Genomic DNA, 23,184 nt, shown 5'->3' on the forward strand with positions numbered 1-23,184 from the left:
ATAATGATGATAATTTAAGGGATGAAACAACACCATCAGCTGAAATTAGACTTCTTCTCCTGGAAACTGTGAGTGCTGCTGGAAATAATCAGTTTGCTCAGTCAGTGGAAATAATAACTTTTAGTAGGTCTTGATTCATAAATAAAGATCAACTGGAAAATTCGGTGAACAGGACACAGTACTCCAAAATGCTTGCTGTCTTTGGCCGTTGCTACTTTCACCTTTTAGTATATGCCTTGTTAGCCACTTTGAAAAGAATTGTTGCTTTAAGAAGTTAATATCTTCTTATTGGAACAATGATTTAAAGTAATGAACATCTTAAATTATTTGTGCTTTGCTAGTTTTGTTTACTAATGGTGCCTAATCAGTAATTAATAGTAATTAAAGTAATTAAGTCTAATCATACCACTAATGTTTGGTTTCAATGCTACCTGCCTATAATTTCTGGTCATCAACTATCAATAACACACAGTGGAACTGACTCTGTATCAGCAGTATGCTATTTTACATTGCCTTTGCTTGCCTGTTCAGCCTGTTCTGTAACTACTGGTGCACCTCCTGTAATTTGAAAAGCCCCCATAGTGATTTTACTCTGGAACTGGGTCTGAGCCAAACACTAAAACAGCTCATAAATGCAGACAATATTCTTTAATTACTGCAGGTATCTCTGCAACACGTGTGCAACAAAGAGCACATTGTCAATTAATAGGCACTCAGTAGTTGGTCCTACCGAACATGATGCTTGAATCTGTCAAAAGCTGTGACAAACTCCATAGTTGAGGAGCAACAGGTTGTAAGACTTCTGAAATCACAGTGATGAAGATAATTGATGAAGACATTAATCAGTTAGCCCGGGGTGCATGGGGAACATTCTAGCCTTGATGCTCACAGTACCTCTGCTTTAGTTAGCCTTATGTAAAGCTAGATGGCATATTTTTTTCAAGTTTTCCAAGCAATGATTCGAATAAACAACAGGGCTGCACACATCTTTTCATCCATTTCTATAGGTCTTAAAACACAGCCAATTTATATTCCCCAGCACACTGGCTGCATGTATGCATTGTTGTGTGTGTTTGTGAGTGTCCAGACATTTTTTTTTTCATCAGTGGTTTGCTTTAAACAGCTCTATTATGGAGGCACAGTTATTTAACCGCACAGCACAGTGATATAGCACACTGTCTGCTTGTCAACCAGCCCACCACCCTTAATTCTAAAGGGCACAGCCAGCTCAGTTCCTTATGCATGACAGAGTTTAATGCAGACTCATTTAGTAAACCTGTTACGCACACACACAGACACCACACGTTTCGTAAAGATTACACACAAACACACACACACACACACACACACACACACACAAAAGCATGAATGTGTTTGGGAGAAGAAGCTCACTCTTTCTTTCATAGGCTCAAATAATCTACTGTATCACTTTTTCCCTAAATTGTTCTTCCTGCCACAAAGGTCTTTTACGTAAGACAACGTCCTCAATAAGGCATCTAATTTAAAAAATGCTATGTGAAAACAATGGGCGTCCGCACTAGCATTTGCAGGTTGTTTCTTTTTCAATGATATCAATCAAATCACTACTTTATGATCTCAAAGTCATCTGCTGAGATGGACGTAAATACAGCTTTATGACAACACCTTTTACTGTGTGATCGGCTGTACTGACGTCTCAGAACAAGTGATGACAGATTATGTTACAGGCGACATTCCTATATTTACTGCCACACGGCCCCCAACCAGGCTTATGCCATCGTCCTCACATGTATCCACACTAGAGACATAAATCTGAGGCTAAATCATAGAGAGAAATTCAGCTTAGTGTGGCCGTACAGTCTTTCTCCTGGTGTCCACCCTCCTGCAGCTCCTCCATCTCGGTACACAGATGGACAGATTGGAGGGCCTGAGTGGCTCACATAGGGAAGGAAGCAGCAAGGGAACCAGGGTGGGAGACCAACGAATGCAAACAAAGGATCTCTTTAGAAGATTTTCAAGTGGAGACCAGGATTCTTTGCCGACCCTCTGCGTACACACACACACACACACACGCACACACGCCGCATGTACGTACGTATGTATACACTACCTCTCTCACTCCCTCTCGTCCTCTCACTAGAACCATTTTCTCTGTCTTGTGCACTCACACACTTAGATGCATGTACAAAACTAAGATAGTTAGGATGTCAAACACACACACACACACATGGTCCATTTTCTGAAGTGACCACCCAAGCCTTGGATGAGTGCTGCCCTCCGTTTTCTTGAGTGGGTGCCCCCTCCCACCCTCGCCCAACCACTACCACCACTGCCTAACCCTTCCAAGTGCCCCTTGCAGGTTACCATAACAACCACGACCTCTGGCACTCCACCAATTAGAAAACAATCAGCCTGGAGAGACCAGAGTGGAGTGAGCTTGAGAGAGAGAGAGAGAGAGAGAGAGAGTTACTGTAGCGCAGGAGTGAAAGATAAGTAGAGAGCAAATAACATCAAGAAGGAAAGAAAACAGGGAGAAAGCACAGCTTGAAAATGAGTAGCACAATACTTATCATGAACATCTAATGCAGTGGCCTTGCAACATACTGTATGTCTTTGCCTATAATGTTGCATGTTTTTGTCGTCATGTACTGCACTGTGTCATATAGCAATGTTTCCAACCTGCCCGGTTTGTATAAAAGATATGCCGGCCCCCATTTTCACAGCACACTCTGTATATACACAACTCACAGCTTACGTACGTTTGAGAAGCATTTTTAGACACATGCCATAAACAAATAAGACCATGCTCAAGACGACAATAGTGGCATTACCAAATTAAGCTGAATAAGCATCTGCTGGATCGATAACACTCATTCAATAAGACAAAGTTCCTGCTCCACCCCCCCTCCCTCCTCAGTGCTGCTCCGTTTGTGTTTGTTTTGACGTTTGTTTGACTAAAGAGGATAAACATGTTGGAAGTGATTTCGCCATTGGCTTTCTCTCGTCTCACCATCTGCCATTGCGAGAAACTCTGAAAACCTTAGCTGTGTTTGTGCTGGAAGAGCAGCCGTCCTCTTACTTGCTTTATATCACACAGTGATAGTCTTTCCTTCTGTATAGCTGTAGAGATGCTAGTAAGTGTGACACAATGTAGTGCAGAGGCGCCTGGGCTTCTTTTGACTGCTAGAATCCAACACATGGGCAAATGTAGTGATTTATACACCATATACTGTACCTTACCTAACATATTTAAGCTTGCCTTACTTCACAGAGTACATGAATGGGGACAACATGCACTCCCAGAATGTGTATTAAGAGTCAAAATGGTGAAAAGGGACCAAGAGAGACGTAGTGGGAGCTCGTACCGGAGAAAGGGAGAGATGAGCTTTTAGCATTGCTTGGCTGCTCACTGTAGAGGCTTTCTTTCCTCCATGTTAATTAATCAGACATTCTCTCAGCTCAATGAGTGCCACACACACACACACACACACACACACACACACACACACAAACAGGGGCCTTTTTTTTTACCCAGTAATACATACTCACTGTCTTTATCTTGCACACTTCTCACACACACTGTGGAGGGAGCTTTTAGTGGGTGCCAGGTTGGTCTGTGCGAGTGCTGTTTTCCACATCAGCCTCTTGTAGGTAATTAGTTTTGGTGGGGCAGGGGCTGCATGTATGTGTGTGTATTAGGGGATGTATCTTTGATGGCTTTGGGTAGATTTTGGCGCTAATAAGCATCAAAGCAAATAATATAAGTCACGAAGAAAAGCTCATTACTGAATGAACAGCTGAGGCCACATAAACACAAAATGCACTGATCATTTTCCTGCTGTCTCTTTGTAACATGTAGCTTCTTGCCCTTCTGACATGCAAGATAATGTTTGATTTTTTTCTGGCAAGTGACCTCCAAGTAATTCTTGAAGATAATTTTTAATCTTTACAAACTAGTTTTACTTGCCTTAACTTTGAAGCAGTACTCCAGGTGTGTATTTGTTCCACAAATGGGCGTGGCATATCTACAATACACTTTTATGGGTTGTTTAAAAATACCTATTTTGTCATTTATATGTGGAGACTTTATTTACATGCAAAAGAAAAGTGCATCATTATGGAAACATTGTGGAAAGAAATGTGGAATTTTCAGCTAATTTAAAAAACTGAGAGAAGCAAGCGGATTCAAGGACCATGGCGGATATGCGAGAGAAGTGTGGAGTGTTTTGGAACTAAAGGGAGGTAAAATGGAAGGTTAAGTGGGATTAGGAATAAAGAGGAAGGGGAGTTAAAGAAAGAAAACGGGGAAGGGGTGAAACAGAAGAGAGGTATGGAGAAGAAAGAGCCAGAATGAGTAGCAAAGAGGAAGTGTTGAAGAAAAGGGGGATTTCATTTCTAAAAGCAGGAAGAGAAGGCTACAGAGTAGAGAAAGTGGGGGATAAAGGTCAGGGAAAGAAAGGAACACAGACAAATGAACAGAATGGAAAGAGAAGAGTGAACTGGAAAGATTTGGAGAAAAATATTGTTTAGAGCTAAAAAAAAAAATAAAAATGAGATGGAGAAATTGAAGAGGATGGTTTGGGAGAGAGAGTAGGGGTCCACATTTTGTGGGCTGAAAGGACACATGAGTGGAGCCAAATAATTGCAGGAATGAGAAAAGTGGATCAACTAGTGAAGAGAAAAGGAGAAAGAAAAGGTGGCGAGGGATTCAGAGGGGAAGAGAGGCTAAGTGGATGTTTTGGGATAATTCAACAGATGAGATGAGGAAGGAGGTGGACGTAGTGAGGACATGCAAGGAGAATGGGGGTGGGATAAAAAAGGGCAAAGACTAAGGAAAGGAAATGGGAAAATAGCAAAAGGGATAAACTGAACTGAGATGCTGGGAGTAGGGAATGTGAAGGGGACTAAAAGAGAGGAATGAGAAGAGGTGGGGGCGGGGGGGGGGGGGGGGGGGGGGGGGGGGGGGGGGCAAGTGATGGAGAGCAGACGAGAATAGGGCCAGAGTATGTGTTTTCCGGACTCACAGCGCGTGATTCAGCCTGGCTAATAAGGAAAAGCTCTCAAGAGGCACTCGTCTGCTCCATCCCTTCCTCCCACTTTGCTTTCCTCCCTTCAGTATACCCTTTCTCTCCCCCCCTGTTGCACTCTCTTCCTCTCATTTATGATTTCCACCTCTCGTGTTTGCACAAGTAGTTCTCAATGAAAAATAAATTCCATGCAAAGGACATCCTCCGGCGATGGAGCACGTCCACGGCAAAAGGACACATGGCCACATAGACTCAGGCTTTTATAAGGACACACACAAAGAGATGAGCACACTAAAAGTTTCTATGGACAAAAGGTATACGCTCAGGGACGGAATTAGCTTACATCCTTCATTATATTCAGTCTATATAGATGTTTGTTGTTCCTGTGCTCTAGCTCCTACCTTTTTCATACAGTAGGGATTATGAGAAGTGAATTAAATTGTAATTTCAGTAGTGGTAACCTGTAGCTAAGCAACATGCACACTCTTTTTTTGTGTGTGTATATTTTACGTCTCAGATTCTATAATTCATATACAGCGCATTACTTGTTTCTGTGTCTTTGCAGGTGTGGCTCTGCTCTTTAACCACATGTGAGAGGGTTAGTCGATATTTTTTTGTGCGTACATTATTTCAACAGACAGCCCAGACAGTACGTATATGTAGTATATTGTAGCATGCAGGGACAGCCATAGATGACGGACCATAAATGTGGTTAGGTGCACTATCAGTGACATCTGAATGAAGGCCACGGATTCCTGTTCACGTCGTATAACCTTGAAGTTATCACCACACCTTTTTAGAAAAAATATAACTCACGTTTGGCAATGACAATTTAGCTGTGGTTAAGATTAGTAATCATGCTTAGAGTTGGGTGAAATAATTCTGGGTAAGGTGAAGACTGTGGTTTTGCTTAATTAAGTCTAATCAAACTACCCTGGTTGAGTCCACATGGCCAGCAAATATTTGTCTAAAAAGCAAAGGGAAATTTGACGGAGAGCAAGAGAGAGATGAGGTCATGTGAAGTAAAGGTCAGCTAGAGTGACTTCTCAAACCTTCTGGAGTAATTAGAAAGATTCTTAGTCAAGCTAGAATCAGTGTCTAAAGTGTAAAATGGCCAAATGGTAGACGTGTAAGCAACACTTTCAACAGTGAGGACTAAAGTAATATGTGACTGTGAAAGCCATAACAATGTTATTTGGATTGTATGCTGAAGTCTGACCTCTACTACTTTGTCAATAGCTACACTTGTCATTTTTCTGCTGGGAGCCTGAAACTGCACCTTTTCTGTTTAGAGCTGTAATATAACCTATCTTTGTTTATCCCTGACCTTAGCCAAGTCATTTTTGTGCCTAAACATGCCGATACCTCTAATCCTACTGGTGGCAGAAACAAGTGCTCAAATGAAGAGCTGTGATTAGTCAGCTTAGGCGAACCTTCCCATCGCTGTTTGTTTATCATAAAGTGAATAAAAGAACTGAAACAGAATTGCAGTGGGAAATATTAATAAAGAAAACTATAAGACGTGATCACGTACAGCACAGTACATTTTGCTGTGACCAGTCAGCCAGTTAAATATAACACTGAACCATGAATCAAAACCCATGCTGTAGGTATCTGTCACGGGATATCTGTTAACCCCTTGCATTAAGTATAAATCCAGCCTTAGACGGATGGCGTCCACAGCTAGTGTTGTTGGCAGAGGCATCGGCCAAATAGGCCTCTTGCCACACACACACACGGCTGTTAAAGTCAAAGGGGAATGTTGAGCCAGACAGCCTGCCTACATGATTTTATGCCAGCTAGTTTACCACCTGTAGTGCTTCCTCTCTCTCTGTCTGTCTCACACACGCACACACACACACACACACACACACACTGATTGTCATGGCGATATGATGCCAGCCTCCTCTGCCACCGTCTCTCCTGCACACCCAGGCATTTAGACAGCTAGTCTGATTGATGTCATGGCAGTCGATAGAGCGCTAATTACTCCCAGCGCTTAGACGGCGCCGCGTAAGGAGCAGTGTCATATCCTGTCAGCTGCATTTAAAAAACACGTGTCACTTCCTGTTAGCCTGTAGAGGAAAATAGAGCCACAGAGCAACCTGACAGCACACACACACAGCTGCACTGTAGAACTACGTCTCCCTCTCTCTCTATTCTTGCCCCCCTTTCTTTTCTCCTTTCCCTCTGACCCACCTGCCAGCATTGGTGATCTTTTGTTGTCAGACTTCATTAGCGGAGACGTCAGCTAATTAGGGCCTTGCACAAGCTTGGGAGATTAGGAGGAAGAAGATGATGAAGAGCGAGACGAGGGAGATATGGAGGGAGGGCAGAGGAGTTGGAGATGAGCAGATGATGAAGAGATTAAGATGGAGTGGGAGGGAAGGAGAGATGGATGGTATCAAGGCAGGGATGGAAATGACAGCAGGGATGATTACCTGTATAAACTGTGGACAGTCGAACGAGGCGAGAGAGTCAGGAAAGGATGGCGATGCTGGTGCAAGAAATTGAAATAGATGGTGGGGAAAGAGTGACTTGTGAATATTTACAGCTCTAAATCCTGTGTGCGCGTGTGTGTGTATAAGTGCGAGCAAACAGCCGAGTGAAACAGATACACAAGATAGAGAGAGACACAGAGATAATGCATTGACATGTGTCCGTTGTTGTGATCTAGTTGATCCTTGTAAGACGCAGCTGATAACGATCCTCTACTCTACAACTAGACACCGGGGCGAACACACACAGACCGGCATGCATTTGTGGACGTGTGGAAAGAAAAAAGACTACAACTCCCTCTTGTCATCCTCAGTCAATATTAAACTACATTTCCTCTGTTATCACTGTTATCGACTGTGGTTTGTGTCCTGTCATTGCCAAGAGAAGACACCAGCCTAAACATGATAAAATAACTGTTATTTTTAGGCTGTTCATTTATGAGTTCAAATACTAATTAATGCTTTTTGTTTTGTAACAACATAAAGAATCACATTGAAGTTTTGATCAAGTATTGAAATGAATTAAGTGATTATGTAGAAGTAGGTACATTGATGCAATTTGTAACATTGGCTGAAAAGGTTTAATGGTTCCTGCCTCATTACGTCTCATTTGAATAGGAAGTCAATGGTCTTTTACTGTTGCATTGAAAAGGGTAAGACAGTCGTCTGTGACTGTTGATATTTCTAAATCTTCAAAAGACACAGTTATTGTTTGCTGCATTGATCAGCGTCAGCAGGATGCAAAGTCTCAAATTTCCTACTTTATTTGAAAAGGGTGAAGGAGCCATTTGTATACAGTGTGTACCATCACTTAAGCTTTTAAATCAATTGCAGTTTATGTTTTCAAGCTTTATTGATTTTTCCAAATGGCTATCATGACTTTGTGTTTGTGCTAATGAAAGGAAATCCTACTTTACTACTTTTTTTTTTTCAGAAGGTCAACAGCTCTGCCAGTGGGTACCATTTCTATCCTTTTCTTGTCTTTGTTCCTTCCAAGAATGCAGGACTGACACTCATCCTTGCTCTCTGTCACACACACACACACACACACACACACACACACACACACACACACACACACACATTGTTATGTTTGGATAGTAAAGTACAATTTTACTCCCTCTGATACTGAATTGTAACACTCTACATCCACGAAAGAGATGTCAGTAGACTATCTTACAAAAAGGATCCTGTTTTAACAGGATCCTGCACATAGTTTTATATTGTGCAGCTTCTTCTTTTTCTACACACATAACACACACATGATAAATCAGACTGAGCCGAGAGTCTGAATGACATATTCCCCCTGTGCCACATCTAAGAGGAGACCATACATCACCTGTGTTGTCTGTCCCTGTATGTGTGTGGCAGACTGCACCATAGTCCCTTTGGCCATTATGTGTCAGATTTATGAAACCTTTCAGCTCAAAGTCATCTGTTAGAGAGCACTAAAAAACACTCTTTGTCTCACCCATTTTCTGTTGTATCCATCTCTTCATCTGTCCCTGTCTTACATGTATACATCACTTATTTTTTTTTTTTTCTGATGGAAGAAAAATACCAATATATCATCAGGTGGATATGACAAATCACTATGTTTTCCTTTAGATACCAGCACTGGTGTTTGTAATGGATTTGCCACATCACCCAGCATGGTTTTTAAATTATTGATGTTGTTATTTAGTCTAGCTTAAAGTGAACCAGGCTGATAATGCCTTTTCAAGGTATTTATTTGCACTTAATGGGGGCATTAAAGTTTAAATAAAGCATCTTTAGGAGAATTAAAGCATATGCGTAGTGTATTTTTCCTGAATGGATTGTGTTTGATAGATCTCACATTGCATCATTAAAACTTAATGTTAAATGCACGTGACCTATGATAACTTGTCACACTCTATCCCGACCTCAACAGCGGAGTCTCGCATTTAGCTTAAATGACAAAGATCCCAAAACTGATTAATAGTAAGGGTGTTACTATAAGAAATTGTACCTTTTATAACCACACTTGTAAATATTTATAGGCTTTAATGACAAGGACATATTCCTTTGCTGTGGACATTGATATATTTTAGGGCGTATCGCACCATGTTATTAATGGTACAGAAGTCTTAATTATTAATAGCAGCATTATTAACAGCTATGCCGACTTTCCTTTCTGATTTTAAACATTTATAGAATTATTATTGGTGTGACAGAGCAGGAGCAAGAGATTGATCTGCCTGTGTGTGTGTGTGTGTGTGTGTGTGTGTGTGTGTGTGTGTGCGTGTGTGTGCGTGTGTGAGAGAGAGAGAAGAAAGAAGAAAGAGGAGTCTGTTACTGGACTGTAGCTCAGGCCTATGCTTTTATTTTGAAGCACGTGCGCTTTATATGTGACTCATTGTTTTTAGACTTAATATTATTACCCAAATGTTCCAAAATGAATGTCACACTCATTATAGTTCCTGATGTGACATTTAAGTAATTAAAGAAAGCATTTCAGTTGCAAACATGTTTGAGGTACAGAGTCATCTACTGTATCACGCACAATCACAGACCAGTGAGATGCTATTAGGCTATTACCACATGAGCCAATCCTATTGGTGTTTAACGACCACAAGGTAGTTAAAAAGTGAAGTCATACAAGTCTGTTTCTTTTATGGCTTACTTGTTTCTCTGAAGCTAATCAATAGCTTCTTTGGTCTGTGGTCATGGAAATATCTGCATACGTATGTGACTGCGTGTTTGTGTGGGTGTAGTGTTATGTCTTTGTTTGTCATATTTATTTCTCCTTGAGTCCACCCCCTTCCTTATATGTGGGGCCATAAATTGTATAAAGTACCCTTTGTGTGTGTGTGTGTGTGTGTGTGTGTGTGTGTGTGTGTGTGTGTGTGTGTTTTTGTTTGTTTGTTTATGTGTGTGCATGTGGCTGTGGAAATAAAATGAATGTTTTTTTTTTACCACCCCATTCTCCCAGGCCCTCCCTCTGTCAATAAAGCGGAGCAGAGGGTGAGGTGGTGTGTAGGTGTGTGTGTATGTGAGCATATTTGTGTGTGCGTGTGTGTGTGTGTGTGTGTGTGTGTGTGTGTGTGTGTGTGTGTGTGTGTGTGTGTGTGAGGTGTGTTTCATCTGGAGCTCCCTGTGACACAAATCATTTCCACTGTGATGCATAAACATGAAACAGCACAGAATAGAGCGGAGCAGAGAACAATACAGGAACAGAACATTTGACCATCGTCCTACTGCTTCAGTGTAAATGTGTTACTGAAGTTGAATCCTCTCGTGTCTTTGCACTGACTTTTACTTTTGAAATTCACTACGTTTTGTGTGAACAAACCATAATCCTTTGTTGCATTTCTCACGTTAAACCGTCTCCCTAATGTCCCTAATGGGATACCATCTCATGACTGGCACACTACATAAGAATCCAACAGTGGAACAGAAACCACATAAAAACACTGAGAACAAGAGTGTTGAGAGACATCCTGTTCAATGAGGATTACCACTTTGCCTTGCTTTGTGAGCTGTTGTGGGTAACCCTTTGATACAAAGTATGTTGTTGAGGAATCTATGTGAAGTGGGGCAGGGAAAGGGGTCATTTTTATATTTGGGACTCACTATTTTTCACAAGCACATGCAATCAGAAAGGGCTAGTCAGAGGGTGAGGGCTAAAGGAAAGGGAAGATGTGGGATGTAAATCGATTGCCTAAAAATGTGAGTGTTTATTTCTGTCTATTTGATACCCATGTGATGAGCTGATGGCTCGTGTAAGGTAGAGAAAAGATAGGCAGGATGCTGTATATTCATTCTAAGCATTTAATCATTGTATACATTAAATATTGTTACAAATTAACAGTAACACAATTAATTATATATATTTCAACTTCATATTAAGGTTTTCAGGATAGTCGGCCCATAATTTTGTGGTAATTCATTCGTTTTGAGTAACATTATGGCAGCTCCTTTTCTGTGATAGTTATTATAAAAATTAGAAAATGGAATCAAATTGTACCTTTGAAATGTATGTAAACAAGGATCTCCCTCTCAGTCTATTTTCTCATCTGCTAGCAACTTGAATGTGCCGCATCATTGTCAAGCACGTTGCTAAGCCTTTATGAGCATGCCTCTGGTATGTGATATGGTGCAATTCTGTTTTTTCCCCACATCACCATCATTACTGTTGAATGTCTCTGTCTCTCCATGACTGGACATACATGGACATGGTGTTTTGGGGGATTTTTTTTTTCTTAGCTAATCTGTTGGATGTGTGTGTGTGTAGAAACTGACTCACTGAATAGTCAGAGAGAAACTCTGCTGAGGACACACACACACACACACACACAGTTTAGAGTTAGGGTTAGTACAGTGCCATTGTTTGCAATTGTTGAAAACTTATTTTTGCCTGGGGATTTTTAGTTTCACAGAAACAAATCTAGAACAAACCAATATTCATGTCACATTATGGATCACATGCTGAGTACTGGCCATGCAACACTTGACTTGTGTGTGACCTCTCAGAAGGCATCGTTTTGTTCAGACTGCCTTGGAGACCTGGAGAAAGTGTGTTCATATTTTCTGACTTTTTTCAACTGACGGTGCAGTGATGCTTTTTTTTTTTCTCCTTTTACATCAACTTGGTTCATGAAATTGCACACTGCACTTCTAATGGTGCATATGGATACATATGTGTATGATATGACTTTCCATATTTCCATTACGTGTCGTTGTGTGTATATATGCGTGTGTATGCATGACTCACACTGGTGCCTAGGGTTCAGTGTTGATGCGCTGTATATTTCCTCTGTTGACAGAGAGGAATCATATTCACATGGTTGATGTTTTTTTTGTCTTGCGTTTTGCAACAGAAAGAGAAAAAGATGGAAAAACAGATTTAGATGTAGGCAGTCAGAACGATCGAGAGATTGATCTGTGTGTGTGTGTAGTGTGTGTTTGCATGCACCCACATAGGTGGGTCTGTCTTGTCTTTATCTCTGCAGTCAAACTTCTGCAGGCTGATGTTGGGAAAATGTCTTTTTGATTAAACGGATGGCTTCTATTGGCTGTCTCATCATCAGGACAGCTGGTTGGTGGTGATGTCAGTCAAAGTGTTTTATATTACATTAATACTGATGTCATTCGGTTGTGAGCATGACTTCTGAATCTGGTCTTGTTTCTATGAATTGTTATTAAACACTCAAGATCCTGAATCCCAAAGTGACACTGAATTTATTCAGTATTGGGGTCTATTAGAAAATCCTCCATATTCACCTAAGATGTGTAAAAGCTTAATTAACCCTGTTGCATTTGTGTTTTAAGAACGATCTAAATGCTTATTTCTCAAACCAATTTTGTGTTCTTTGCTTTTGTTCCCCTGTCTGTGTGTGCGTGTGTGCTTGTTTGCATCTTGCTTGTTTGCCTACTTGTGTGTGTGGCAGTGTGGACAGGATCCAGCAGCTAAGAAGAGAATACCAGCAGGCAAGGAGAGAAGGAATGGTGCCGCCTTATGAAGAACTGGACCCACGACGCAGAGGACATGAAAACGACACGCACAGGGTGAGCAGCTCAGACACACACACATACACATGCATCACAAGTTCACAGACAGATGCAGGTCAGGTAAATACAAATAATCTCTTAATCTGACACATTTCTGTCCCTACATTTGTTCAACCTTTCATCAGTCTGTTGTCTTTCCATGAGATAACCATAGATGCTTGTGTACACACCAGCGTCTCTCTGCAGTGTGTGTATGTGTGTACAGAGTATTTGTGAGTTGTCTTATTCCCTATCAGCTATCAGAATGATCTCTGCTTTTATTGCGCTTGTCTGGTGATCAAGGCCCTTTAGCTGTCAGTCACAAGGTGCTCTTTGATATGAATGGCTCCTGCAGGCATTGAGCTGATAGAAGTGATACGATCCGCTGTTCGCTGAGGATGAGACACAGAGGAGATAAGTAGAGGTTTCACTCACTTGTCATCGTGCAGGTACTGTTTTTCCAAATCACAGAATCATAATCACGTCCTCGCAGATCCACTTCTGAGCTCAGACCAGCTGAGTCATGCCGGAGGAAGCTCAAAAACACGTCTGTGGTGCCGTAATAGCGGGTAAATTATTCATGCGTTAACAAGAAATCACCTCCCACACTGGTAGCAGGTGTCACCCTGCAATGACTTTGTTAGCTGCCGTTGCTCAGCAAATGTAAGTACTGTTATTATGGATATGTTCCTGGGTGTCTGGATTTATTTTTATAATTCTGACAGTGCCTTTATTTTACCATATCTCTTTGTCACTCAGACCCTGACAATATGTTTCTGCTTCCTTGCTGCTGCCCATAGAGTACAGTTCATATCAATGCTAATGTTTCCTTAAGCCTAAAGTAGACTTTACAAACCCGTATGGGTTACATTGTTAACAGAGCAGGTGCATAGCAAAACAAATCAAATGTTAAGCTTTGCGTCAGGCTAGTGATTTATTCCAGGTTTTTCAAGGCTCTGCCAAACCATTTGTACCACTGTTGACTTTTTCGGACACTGTGTATGCATACAATGCTTTTATCTGTCAGTTAACATTTAAACATAAAAGAAAAAGAACCCCCTGATACTGAGAGCTGGCGTCATGGAAAATTTAGAATATTTATTAGTTATTGTCAGTTAATATTAAACCTCTGGAGGGATACAAAGTAGTGCAGGCGACTTTAGGCTCCTTATTTGGACAAAGAACAACGCTTTTATTGTTTTTTCCTTTCAGAAACCATCTAGTTACCAAAAGCACATCTTAATCAGTAGTCTCTCTGGGACACAGTAAAAGGTGTCATTGCGTCTTTTCAGCACACACACAGTCTCACTTCAAATCCAACTTTACTACTGTAAAGTCAGATGCCTCCTGAGTTTCACGTCGCCTCCTCTTGTCACCGTGACATTTAAGCTTCCATTGCTTTTTGAGGAAAAAAGAAAAAATCACCCTGAGCAACCAAAATGAGTTCTTTGCAATGGAGCTAAAATTAATCTGCTATGACAAATGGACAGGTTTATTACAGCGCAGCACAGTTTAACCACTTCACCATGATCTTCAGCCAGAGTCAGAAGCTTCTTTGTACCAGGATACTGTCAGACCTCATCACGGTGAAGTTAAAAGAAGAATACAAAATAAGTGAATGTTTGTTATTAAAAAAAATATTATTGTTATTACATTACAGATGCAATTTGCCTAAACATGGTAGCAAGCACCTCAGGGTTTTTACATGCTGAGGAGGAGACCCTTCCTAAGAACTGGGCTTGTGTGTGTGTGTGTGTGTGTGTGTGTGTGTGTTACATTAATGTGCATTACTAAGAAGAGTTACAGTACATCAGGCCACGAGTCAAATACATTGTGTTGTTGTACATCGGGAAGTGCAGTTAGTATAGTCAGCTGCTTGCAGGAATCCACATGCCAGGGAATTCTATTCTAAATGTATTAACTAAGTCAATGCATGGATTCAGTATGTGATCTTCTTAGTTACAAGAACATTATGCCACAACAGCATTTTGCGTTGACAAGTGGAGTCAGCAAGCTGTCACTCACTGCAGCCATCAGTATCCCTGACCTTCCCTTTATGGAAGGTTAGTGCTCTGCAGGAGTGCATGGTCTGCTGTAATATCACACTTTTCTATGTTTGATTGTTTTTGAATGACATACACCAATAAATGAAAACAAATCAGGATTCCAAGCAAGAAAATTAGTAAAAAATAGAAAGGAGTTATTTAACTCAAATTGGAGTAAGCTGTTTGATAAAAGTAAGATCTCCTCAAGCAGATCCTTCCAGAGCATAAAGACACTAAAGGCCAAGGCGTGGTCACCCCTGGTCTTTAGCCTCCACTGAGGAATAGCTTAAAGGGCACTGCTGGAACTTGACAGTTCAATAATGTAGCCAGGTGCCATGAAATTGTGACAATTTGTGTCACTATTTTCTGCCCTTCACTCTGGGGTGCACTGAAGTGTATGAGCTTTATGTAACAAAATACTGAAATCAACAGTGAAGGATTCAGAAATGTAGTGCCTTTGTCATTGTATCCAAACAGTGTGTTTATCCAAAGTAATACCTGGCCTGCTTTAATTCAGATCTTAAAGTCATTTGGTTTGTGACCTGCCAGGGGCAATCTCCTTTCCCCTGCGATCGATAGCCACACATTACACCGTTCTCTGCCTCCAAATGAGAAAACTTTGTTGTTGTTTATAAAGCAGAGAGGGAGAGCAATTAGCATGCTTCAGAGGTGGAAATTAAGTTTGAAGTTTGAAAGTTAAAAAAAAAAAGGAAAAGGAAGAAAAAAAAAGCAAAAGCAAAACAGACCAGTAGCAGTTGCCACAGTGCCTAACAAGCCCCTCTCATTAAGGATGATGCATTTATTAATTAAAGCAGAAGCGATTATTTACCTGACTGGCTTTCTGTGGGTAGAGGGAGAAGTAATGGTTATGGAGGTGAGCCGACGGCAAACTAATTCAGTTTCACTTATATTGGTTTGTTTGTTCCTCCTAAAGACGTTTTTATTTTTTGTATAGGTTTTTGCTGAACGACTATGAAAAGTAAAAGCAATGGAAACTTAAGTGTAGAGGAGAGAGTGAGACAAAAAAATAAACAAAAAGGGCAGAGTTCCTCGTGAAATGTTGCCACAGTATACTGAGTGTGTTTTTTTTCCCCCCATGGCTCCATTACCATCTCATTGATTCATGGTTATGGGTTAGCTGTCTCTGCTAGCGAAATTATGTTTGCCTAAAAACAATTATCAAGCAACAAAAGCTACACCACAAGTTTGTTTCCAAGTGAGTGCTTTGTGTGCTTGTGGGTGGGTGGGTGTGTGTATTTTGGAAGACAACAACAGACTTTGTCCCTGAGGAGAGGGGATCTAAATCAACAGGGCGCTGCTGCTGTTGTCACATACACACACATTCACACGCAGTCCTACACAGAGGGTGTGGAAGCCAATTGTTACAGTGGGCGGTGTGACACAGCCTTTATTATAGGACTTAATTATAATGAAAAGCTTTCATCTAGTTTTTCCTGTACTTTGGGTTTAAATATGCATGCTCATTTACAGCTAGTCATATAATTACTAGCGGCATTTTGTAGTGTGATGCAAAATTAGATAGCATGATAGCCTCAGATTTAAATCATACTATACATCATCTCTAAACTTGTGTTGATCCTGAGAATGGTTTTCTTTTTGCACCTGTTTTTGGCCATGAGGTTATGGTCTGGGAAATGTGTGGATTTTTGAAATCTAAAATGGAAAAACAAATATTCCCAGCCACTGACCTTCTCCCTCCATGTAACTTAATGCTGTTCCAATAACTTCACTGTGCGTTCACTGTATTTCAAGGGGATATGCCACAACTAGAAACTCAACAGTAAAACGCCTTAGACTTGTCGGGTTGTACCTCACTGCCATCATAGATACCATAGATCACCAACACTCTTTCATTTGCACAGTGTTGATTATATTGATTTGCATTACAGTAACCTGTTTTCTTGCATTTGGTAACATCCTGCTTCGAAAAGAGGTTGGAAAGAGAGTGCAACTTTCTGTCCGTGGAACTCGTGGCAAGGATTCAAAGGCTTGGACAGCATTAGATACTGATTCAGACTACTTATCTCCATTCTGTCAATTTTCTGAATTAGCCCCTCTCATAGTGCACCTGACAATATTTGAGCCCATATCTGAGTAAGAGGAGCCATTTAGCTGCCTCAGTCCCCATCAAAGCCACCCCCACAAGTATTGGCAAACAAGAGCAAATGTCTCAGCTTGTCCTGGGAATGTTTTATTCCAATTCCAACCAATAGGAGTCAGAGTTAGGACAAGACAGTGATACATCTGTTTATCTGTCACTATAATTCACACCTTTATCTTTGTCATCTGTCCATGTCCTCCTCCATATTCTTGTATTTTTTACAAAATTTGTAGCTAACCTGATGGTCAAATTTATCATGCTATAGGGCAGATATCACCTTGCATTTTTTTTTGTTTTATTTTGAAGTTATTATCGTACATGTACCGTACATCAACTGGAAAAGTGGAAAACCCTTATCTTTCGCCACCCTTGAGGAGGTACGATTAAGACAGCAAGTAAGGCATTTTGTCATCCACCTGTCTGCTCTCCCGTCTCCTGTATCTGTTAATGTTTTAGTTTGACTTTTCCTTTTTTCCATCATTTTCCGCCCTTAGGTTCTCCTGAACTCATACACTACCTACTGTAACACACACATACATAAATATCTGTTTATTAAAAACTGTAAATGTAAAAAAAAAAAAAAAAAAGACAAATGTCATATGACAACTAAAGGGAAATATGTTCCACTGCAGTGCTCCACTCCAAACTTTAGAAAACCTCCCCAAAGTCAGTCAGATCGGATCAGCGCTGTGAAAGGGTTCATAGTAAGACACCGCTCGTCTTACACAGTAAGTCAGTAAGGTTCCTGTCAGTCAGTCCTGTACTGGTTATTTTAATCTGTGACAAATGCCATCTCACAAAGATAAATGCCCCCAAAGTGGACTTTGACCTTCAATGCACAGGATGAGAAGTTAGTAAATTTTTCTCTACTTAGCAGCCCCCAAAAGTCTCACTTTGCAGTTCATTTTTTCCGTATCCACACTATTTGGTAAAAAAGAAATGAATCCTGAAACTTGACAGATACAGCCCCAATGCCATCGAGATTGAAAATGCCTGTCAAATTCTGCTGCCACTTGATCCAAATGGACACAGAATTGTTCAGCATGACCTTTTCTCACTTTCTCTGCCAGTCTCTCCTGGTTTGGGAAGTTCGTCAGTTTCCCATGTTTAAATTGAGAAGCCACAGAATCAGAATCAGAAATACTTTATTGATCCCCGAGGGGAAAGTATAGACCCAGAGCCACTTTGGCGTTAAAAACATTGTGTGCCGTGTCTTTATCCTGGAGATCAGAGTTGAGCTCATTCAGCCCTCCTCTGATGACGACTGTCCTCCTCGTCACAGCTGCTGGGCCAAGTGGTTCACTTGTGGTTGCATTTTTATTTGTTTTTCCCCTCTTGACCAGCTGTCCATTGGAAAATGGTTTACGACGAAGGAGGCCTCTGTTGCAGCCTTATTCTTGTCTGTGGGTTTGGTAAAGAGCAACTGCTGGGACTTCAACGTTTACTTACTAACTTCACTGAAGTACAGAGTGGGTAGTCCACGTTGAATTTTGGGTGGTTCATGGTGTGACAGTGTTCAGGTTACCTTTTTTTTTGGCAGAGTAGCAGATTGGAGAGGGCAGATACAATACAGTCTCTTTGCACTGTGGGAAGAAACCCACACAGAAACAGGGAGAACATACAAACCTCGCACAGAAAGGTACTCGTGATCTGCCTGCTTGCCCACAAGGCTCAGAACTGGGATTTGTGGGTTTGTAAAAATAAAACTTCACTGTCGTAATTGTTTCCTCAACCACTCCTGATACTGTACGGATGTGTTCGTGTGTGCGCGTCTGTGTGCTCAGCCAGCTGCTCCCTGCAGTCCTTTATTTTTTCCAGTCGATATAATGTCTCCCTCTAATGAAGCTTTGGAATCAGACTCCAACCAGACAGTCAGAAGGTTTTTATTTACTAATTTGATATTCCATTTCTTCGTCACGCATATAAAGACATGCATGCAGTGCTTGTGCAAAGGAATAAGTTTAGAGCCTGGCAATGAGTCAAGTCCCTCAGTCATGTTAATGTCCATAACAATGGTTTGGTTTGAACATAAACTAACCACTTTCACTCTGGTGTCAAACACTATATTGTTGTTTGTGTTTTAGATCCACCACAAAACCAGGGCAAGTTCACTGTTTTGTTACTAAATCAAGAATTTAGTATAGATGAGTTAAATTTGGAAGAAATGTGTCGTGGTCTTTAAACACCAGTATAAAATGTCAATGGCGCCCAGGCATTACAGAAAATGAAGGTCAGTCAGCAATTTTGTCAGCTTAGTCAGTACTAAAATGTACCTTTGTTATTGATACAGAAGTTATCCATGGCATCATCATCTTTTTTTCCCCCTCTCTTGTTCCATGGGTTGCACCCAAAACATTGGATTTGTAGTTTCAGTAGAAGCCCTTTTTTCTCTGCTTCCCCCTGAAGATAATCCTGGGCAGGCAACATTTAAAAACAGGGGTCACGGTTCACCTTCAACAAGTCTAGGGAAACATGTGGAATAAATTCAGTTTGGTTGTTATTGGCAGTGAAGATCAAAAACGGCAAAAGGCTCCTGGACATAAAACAGGCAGAATTGCGCATCTGTGCCGTCTCCAAATGTTACCCATGCCCGGTTATAAGAGGATCTTGTATCATATCCTGTTGATCCAGACTGAATTCCCTGTACTGTCAGAACTATGTCCGGTCCTGTACTGTATGTAGACCGTCGTGCATGCATGTGTTTGTCTGTCTGTCTCTATGTTTTTACGTGTATTCATTTTGTAGTGTGTGTGTGTGTGTGTGTGTGTGTTTCTGGAATGTCTCTTTGTCTTTCGGTTCAAGGTTCCAGTCCTCTGAACTGGGTCCAATATTCTCTCTAACCTTGTCACTGTTGCCATCCAGAGACAGGCACACCATTGTCTGATTCACAATAGAATTTGGGAAAGTCCCAGCATATGATTCCCATGAACCTTTCTTATTTTTATCTTACTTTTTCAACATGTGCACCTTTTTTTATTTTATTTTAGCGAATGCAAAGTCCTCAAGCCAAGCTCTTGTTGTTACTGCTCTCGGCTTGGAGGGCTGTGACTGGGTACGCCCTCCTCATGTGTACAGTGTGCAAAACATTGTGAATTTACTAAAAGCCTAATGTTGTTGTTATTATTCACAGTATTATTCAGCTCAGTCAAAATTAACCTCATATTCTTTTTGAAAATATATTGCATCTCTTTGGTAATTTAGCCCACCTTACATTTTAAAGACTTAAAGGCTCCAACAATTGTGTGTATTCCCAGTATAGTGGGAAACCCAAATTCCCACAACTTCCCTTTTACTGATTTTGACACCACATTTGAAACACACCGCCTCAGACAAAGTTTAAATAGGTCAGAAATACTGGAACACTGACACAGAGGGTTGACCTGCGCAAAGACAGAGAGCCTTTTCACAATGATAATACAATTTAGTGCCACGATCTGTGTGTGTGTGGGTGTGTGTGTGTGTGTGGGTACATTAGTCATGAGCATCACCCACAAAGACCCATGACTAACAATGAACACAGTTTTCCCATCCCGGAGTGCAGGGTGAATTAAGGTTAGATCTCTAATTCTTCAGGGGATACTTTCTTTTCGCCAATATTTCTCACACTTGTTGTTGTATCCTGTAAAAGAATCAACTGGTCTCATGGTGTTGCTTATGTTTCAGAGTTGCTGGAGTATAAAAGTGTGGCACTGTCCTTATACTGTGTGACTGGGCTGTTTGTCATAAATCTGTCTTCATAGGTAATAATTCCAACAACAGGCACTTCTTGATAAAACTGTCATTACAGTTACTGTTACAGTGCCATACAAACCTCTGAAATGAGATATTTGAAGTTGAACTTGGCAGATCTTTGCATTTGTCATTTCATTGCCATGCTGGGGAGACAAAACCAGTTCTCTCTCTCTCTCTCTCTCTCTCTCTCTCTCTCTCTCTCACATACACAGCACACACACACAGCACACACACACAGCACACACAACCCTTTACTTTGCAACCTTGAAACTGTGCATGTGATTTCACCCATTATAAAGTAGAAATAGCCGCGCAACCTTGGATTCTTTATAGGTGGACAGGCGGGGGATCAAACCCCGACTCTGTTAGTAGAAAGTAAACCTAGTAGCTGAGTGTGTCTCTTTGTTATAACAGACAGGGTTAAGAGAGCTGTTTGTGCTCTACATAAAAACTGTTTTTGGACTTCCTCTCAATCCATTCTCTCTCTCCCTCTCTCTCCATTTTAATCTATTTTTCCATCACATTCAGTTTGGTTCATGTTCTTTCAGCATTTTGTCTCTCTAAATCTCCCTGTTTGCCATTTCTCCCTCTCCAATAAGAGATGCGTCATTATCTTTCTATTGAATATGACATTGGGAAATAAAATGCTGTTGTTTGGTTGAGATGATTGATAGGTCGATCCATTTATATATCCTCCCGTCACAGAGTTCAAGTGCTTAGAGAGAGAGGGCTAAGGACAGATTGAAATAAAAGCACACTTTATGCTCATCCCACACATTTAGATGCAGCATGTCGAGCAAGTGCAATGAGAAAAGCAGAATTTGAGAAATTAAAGAGAGCGAATGAGAAAAAGTGAAGAATTTTGTTCTCCAGCATGCCGACTGCACCGAGTAAGGCCATATTTCTCCAGTCTCCATTATTAAAGCCAGCTCTGGGTGACCATAAATCCACTGGAATATACTGTACCACAGCACCCAATCACCAAAGACTGCACTGCTGGCAGCAAACACACACACACACACACACACACCACACTCGCAGACTGCATTTTTAATCTAATGATTTGAAGGGGATGCATTTCAAAGGGATCTAATGTGTAAGTTTTTGCTCTATCAGCATACATACACCCACCCATGCACGCACGCACACAATCACAAACAAAGAAAAAGACACAGATATACACATGTAAACAGTGGCAGCCATCATGCCAGTGCATGAACACACTGAAGACGCACGTGCATTTTGCACACCCAAACATGCACTCACACGTCCACTGCCAAGTTCAAACACTAAACCACAGGTTTTCTCATGGAAAAACACATTAGTGCTGTTAAAACCCATTGCTCAGATCAAATTCTCTCTCAATGCAGCCTCAGTGTAATGAACTTGCATTTAACTGCAGCTCAGTTGTGTGAGAGAGACTTTTCGGCTCTGATGACTTTCCTTGCGCTAAGCGTTTTTGCAGAAAGGGCCCTTTATTCACTTTGTTGACTGATTCGACTAAGAATTGAATCACTTTACAAATGTTGCCCATTGCACAAATTGGATAGAGTTTAGTGTTTGGCATCATCTTGGGCATCTGGAGACTTCCGATGTAGATGTATCATCGGACAAAATAGCATTATTCCAGGAACAGCGTGGCATCCCCTTGTTGGCTTCAGTGAATAGAAGAATGACTGTCTGGATAATGAAGTGAATGCTAATAAATGTGTAAGACTGTTTTTGAGCAGATATCTGAATGACTAAGATAAGCTGGTTTGCAAAGGTTATGTGGCACAGGAGTGACACAGACAGCATCGCCCTGAGGAACACACACATACACGTTTGAACACATGATCATACACTCATGCACACACGTGTACGCAGTCACGCATCTGCAAACAAACACATACTTTGCTATCAGACAGTGGTGTTTCCTGCATGATCAAGGGATTGAGCCCAATGCCGTTATACTCACTCTGGCCTTATAAGGACAAGCAGAGCGTTGGAACGGTACAAATGTGCTGAATCTAATGGAACAGAAAGGAAACCGGGCTTACACTGATGGCCCAGAACAACTGCAAGACGCAGAGAAGGAGGGATCAAGACAGAGAAAATAAGAGGGGAGAGGCAAATACAAAGCAAGCAAAGCTTTACTGTACATTGTATTGTACATTTTAAGTCTCCTCAACTGAAAATGTTCAGGGAAGACCTGATTTACTGTGAATATTCCTAAACATTCTTCCATGTCCTTTATTATTCCCTTCACTACCTTCTTTACTTCTTTCATC

The 23,184-nt window shown here is 41.0% G+C and overlaps 1 protein-coding gene across 1 annotated transcript in view; it reads left to right on the top strand.

Annotated features, from left to right (window-relative positions):
• pard3bb (par-3 family cell polarity regulator beta b) overlaps positions 1 to 23,184 on the top strand; it is a 177,347-nt gene that overhangs the window by 116,742 nt on the left and 37,421 nt on the right. Inside the window, exon 23 of the mRNA XM_070914428.1 lies at positions 12,916 to 13,033. Within this exon, the coding sequence (XP_070770529.1) occupies positions 12,916 to 13,033 (118 nt within the window). The remainder of the gene's footprint in view (positions 1 to 12,915; positions 13,034 to 23,184) is intronic.

This window comes from Enoplosus armatus, chromosome 11 (genome assembly GCF_043641665.1).
Source record: "Enoplosus armatus isolate fEnoArm2 chromosome 11, fEnoArm2.hap1, whole genome shotgun sequence".
NCBI classification, from domain to species: Eukaryota; Metazoa; Chordata; class Actinopteri; order Centrarchiformes; family Enoplosidae; genus Enoplosus; species Enoplosus armatus.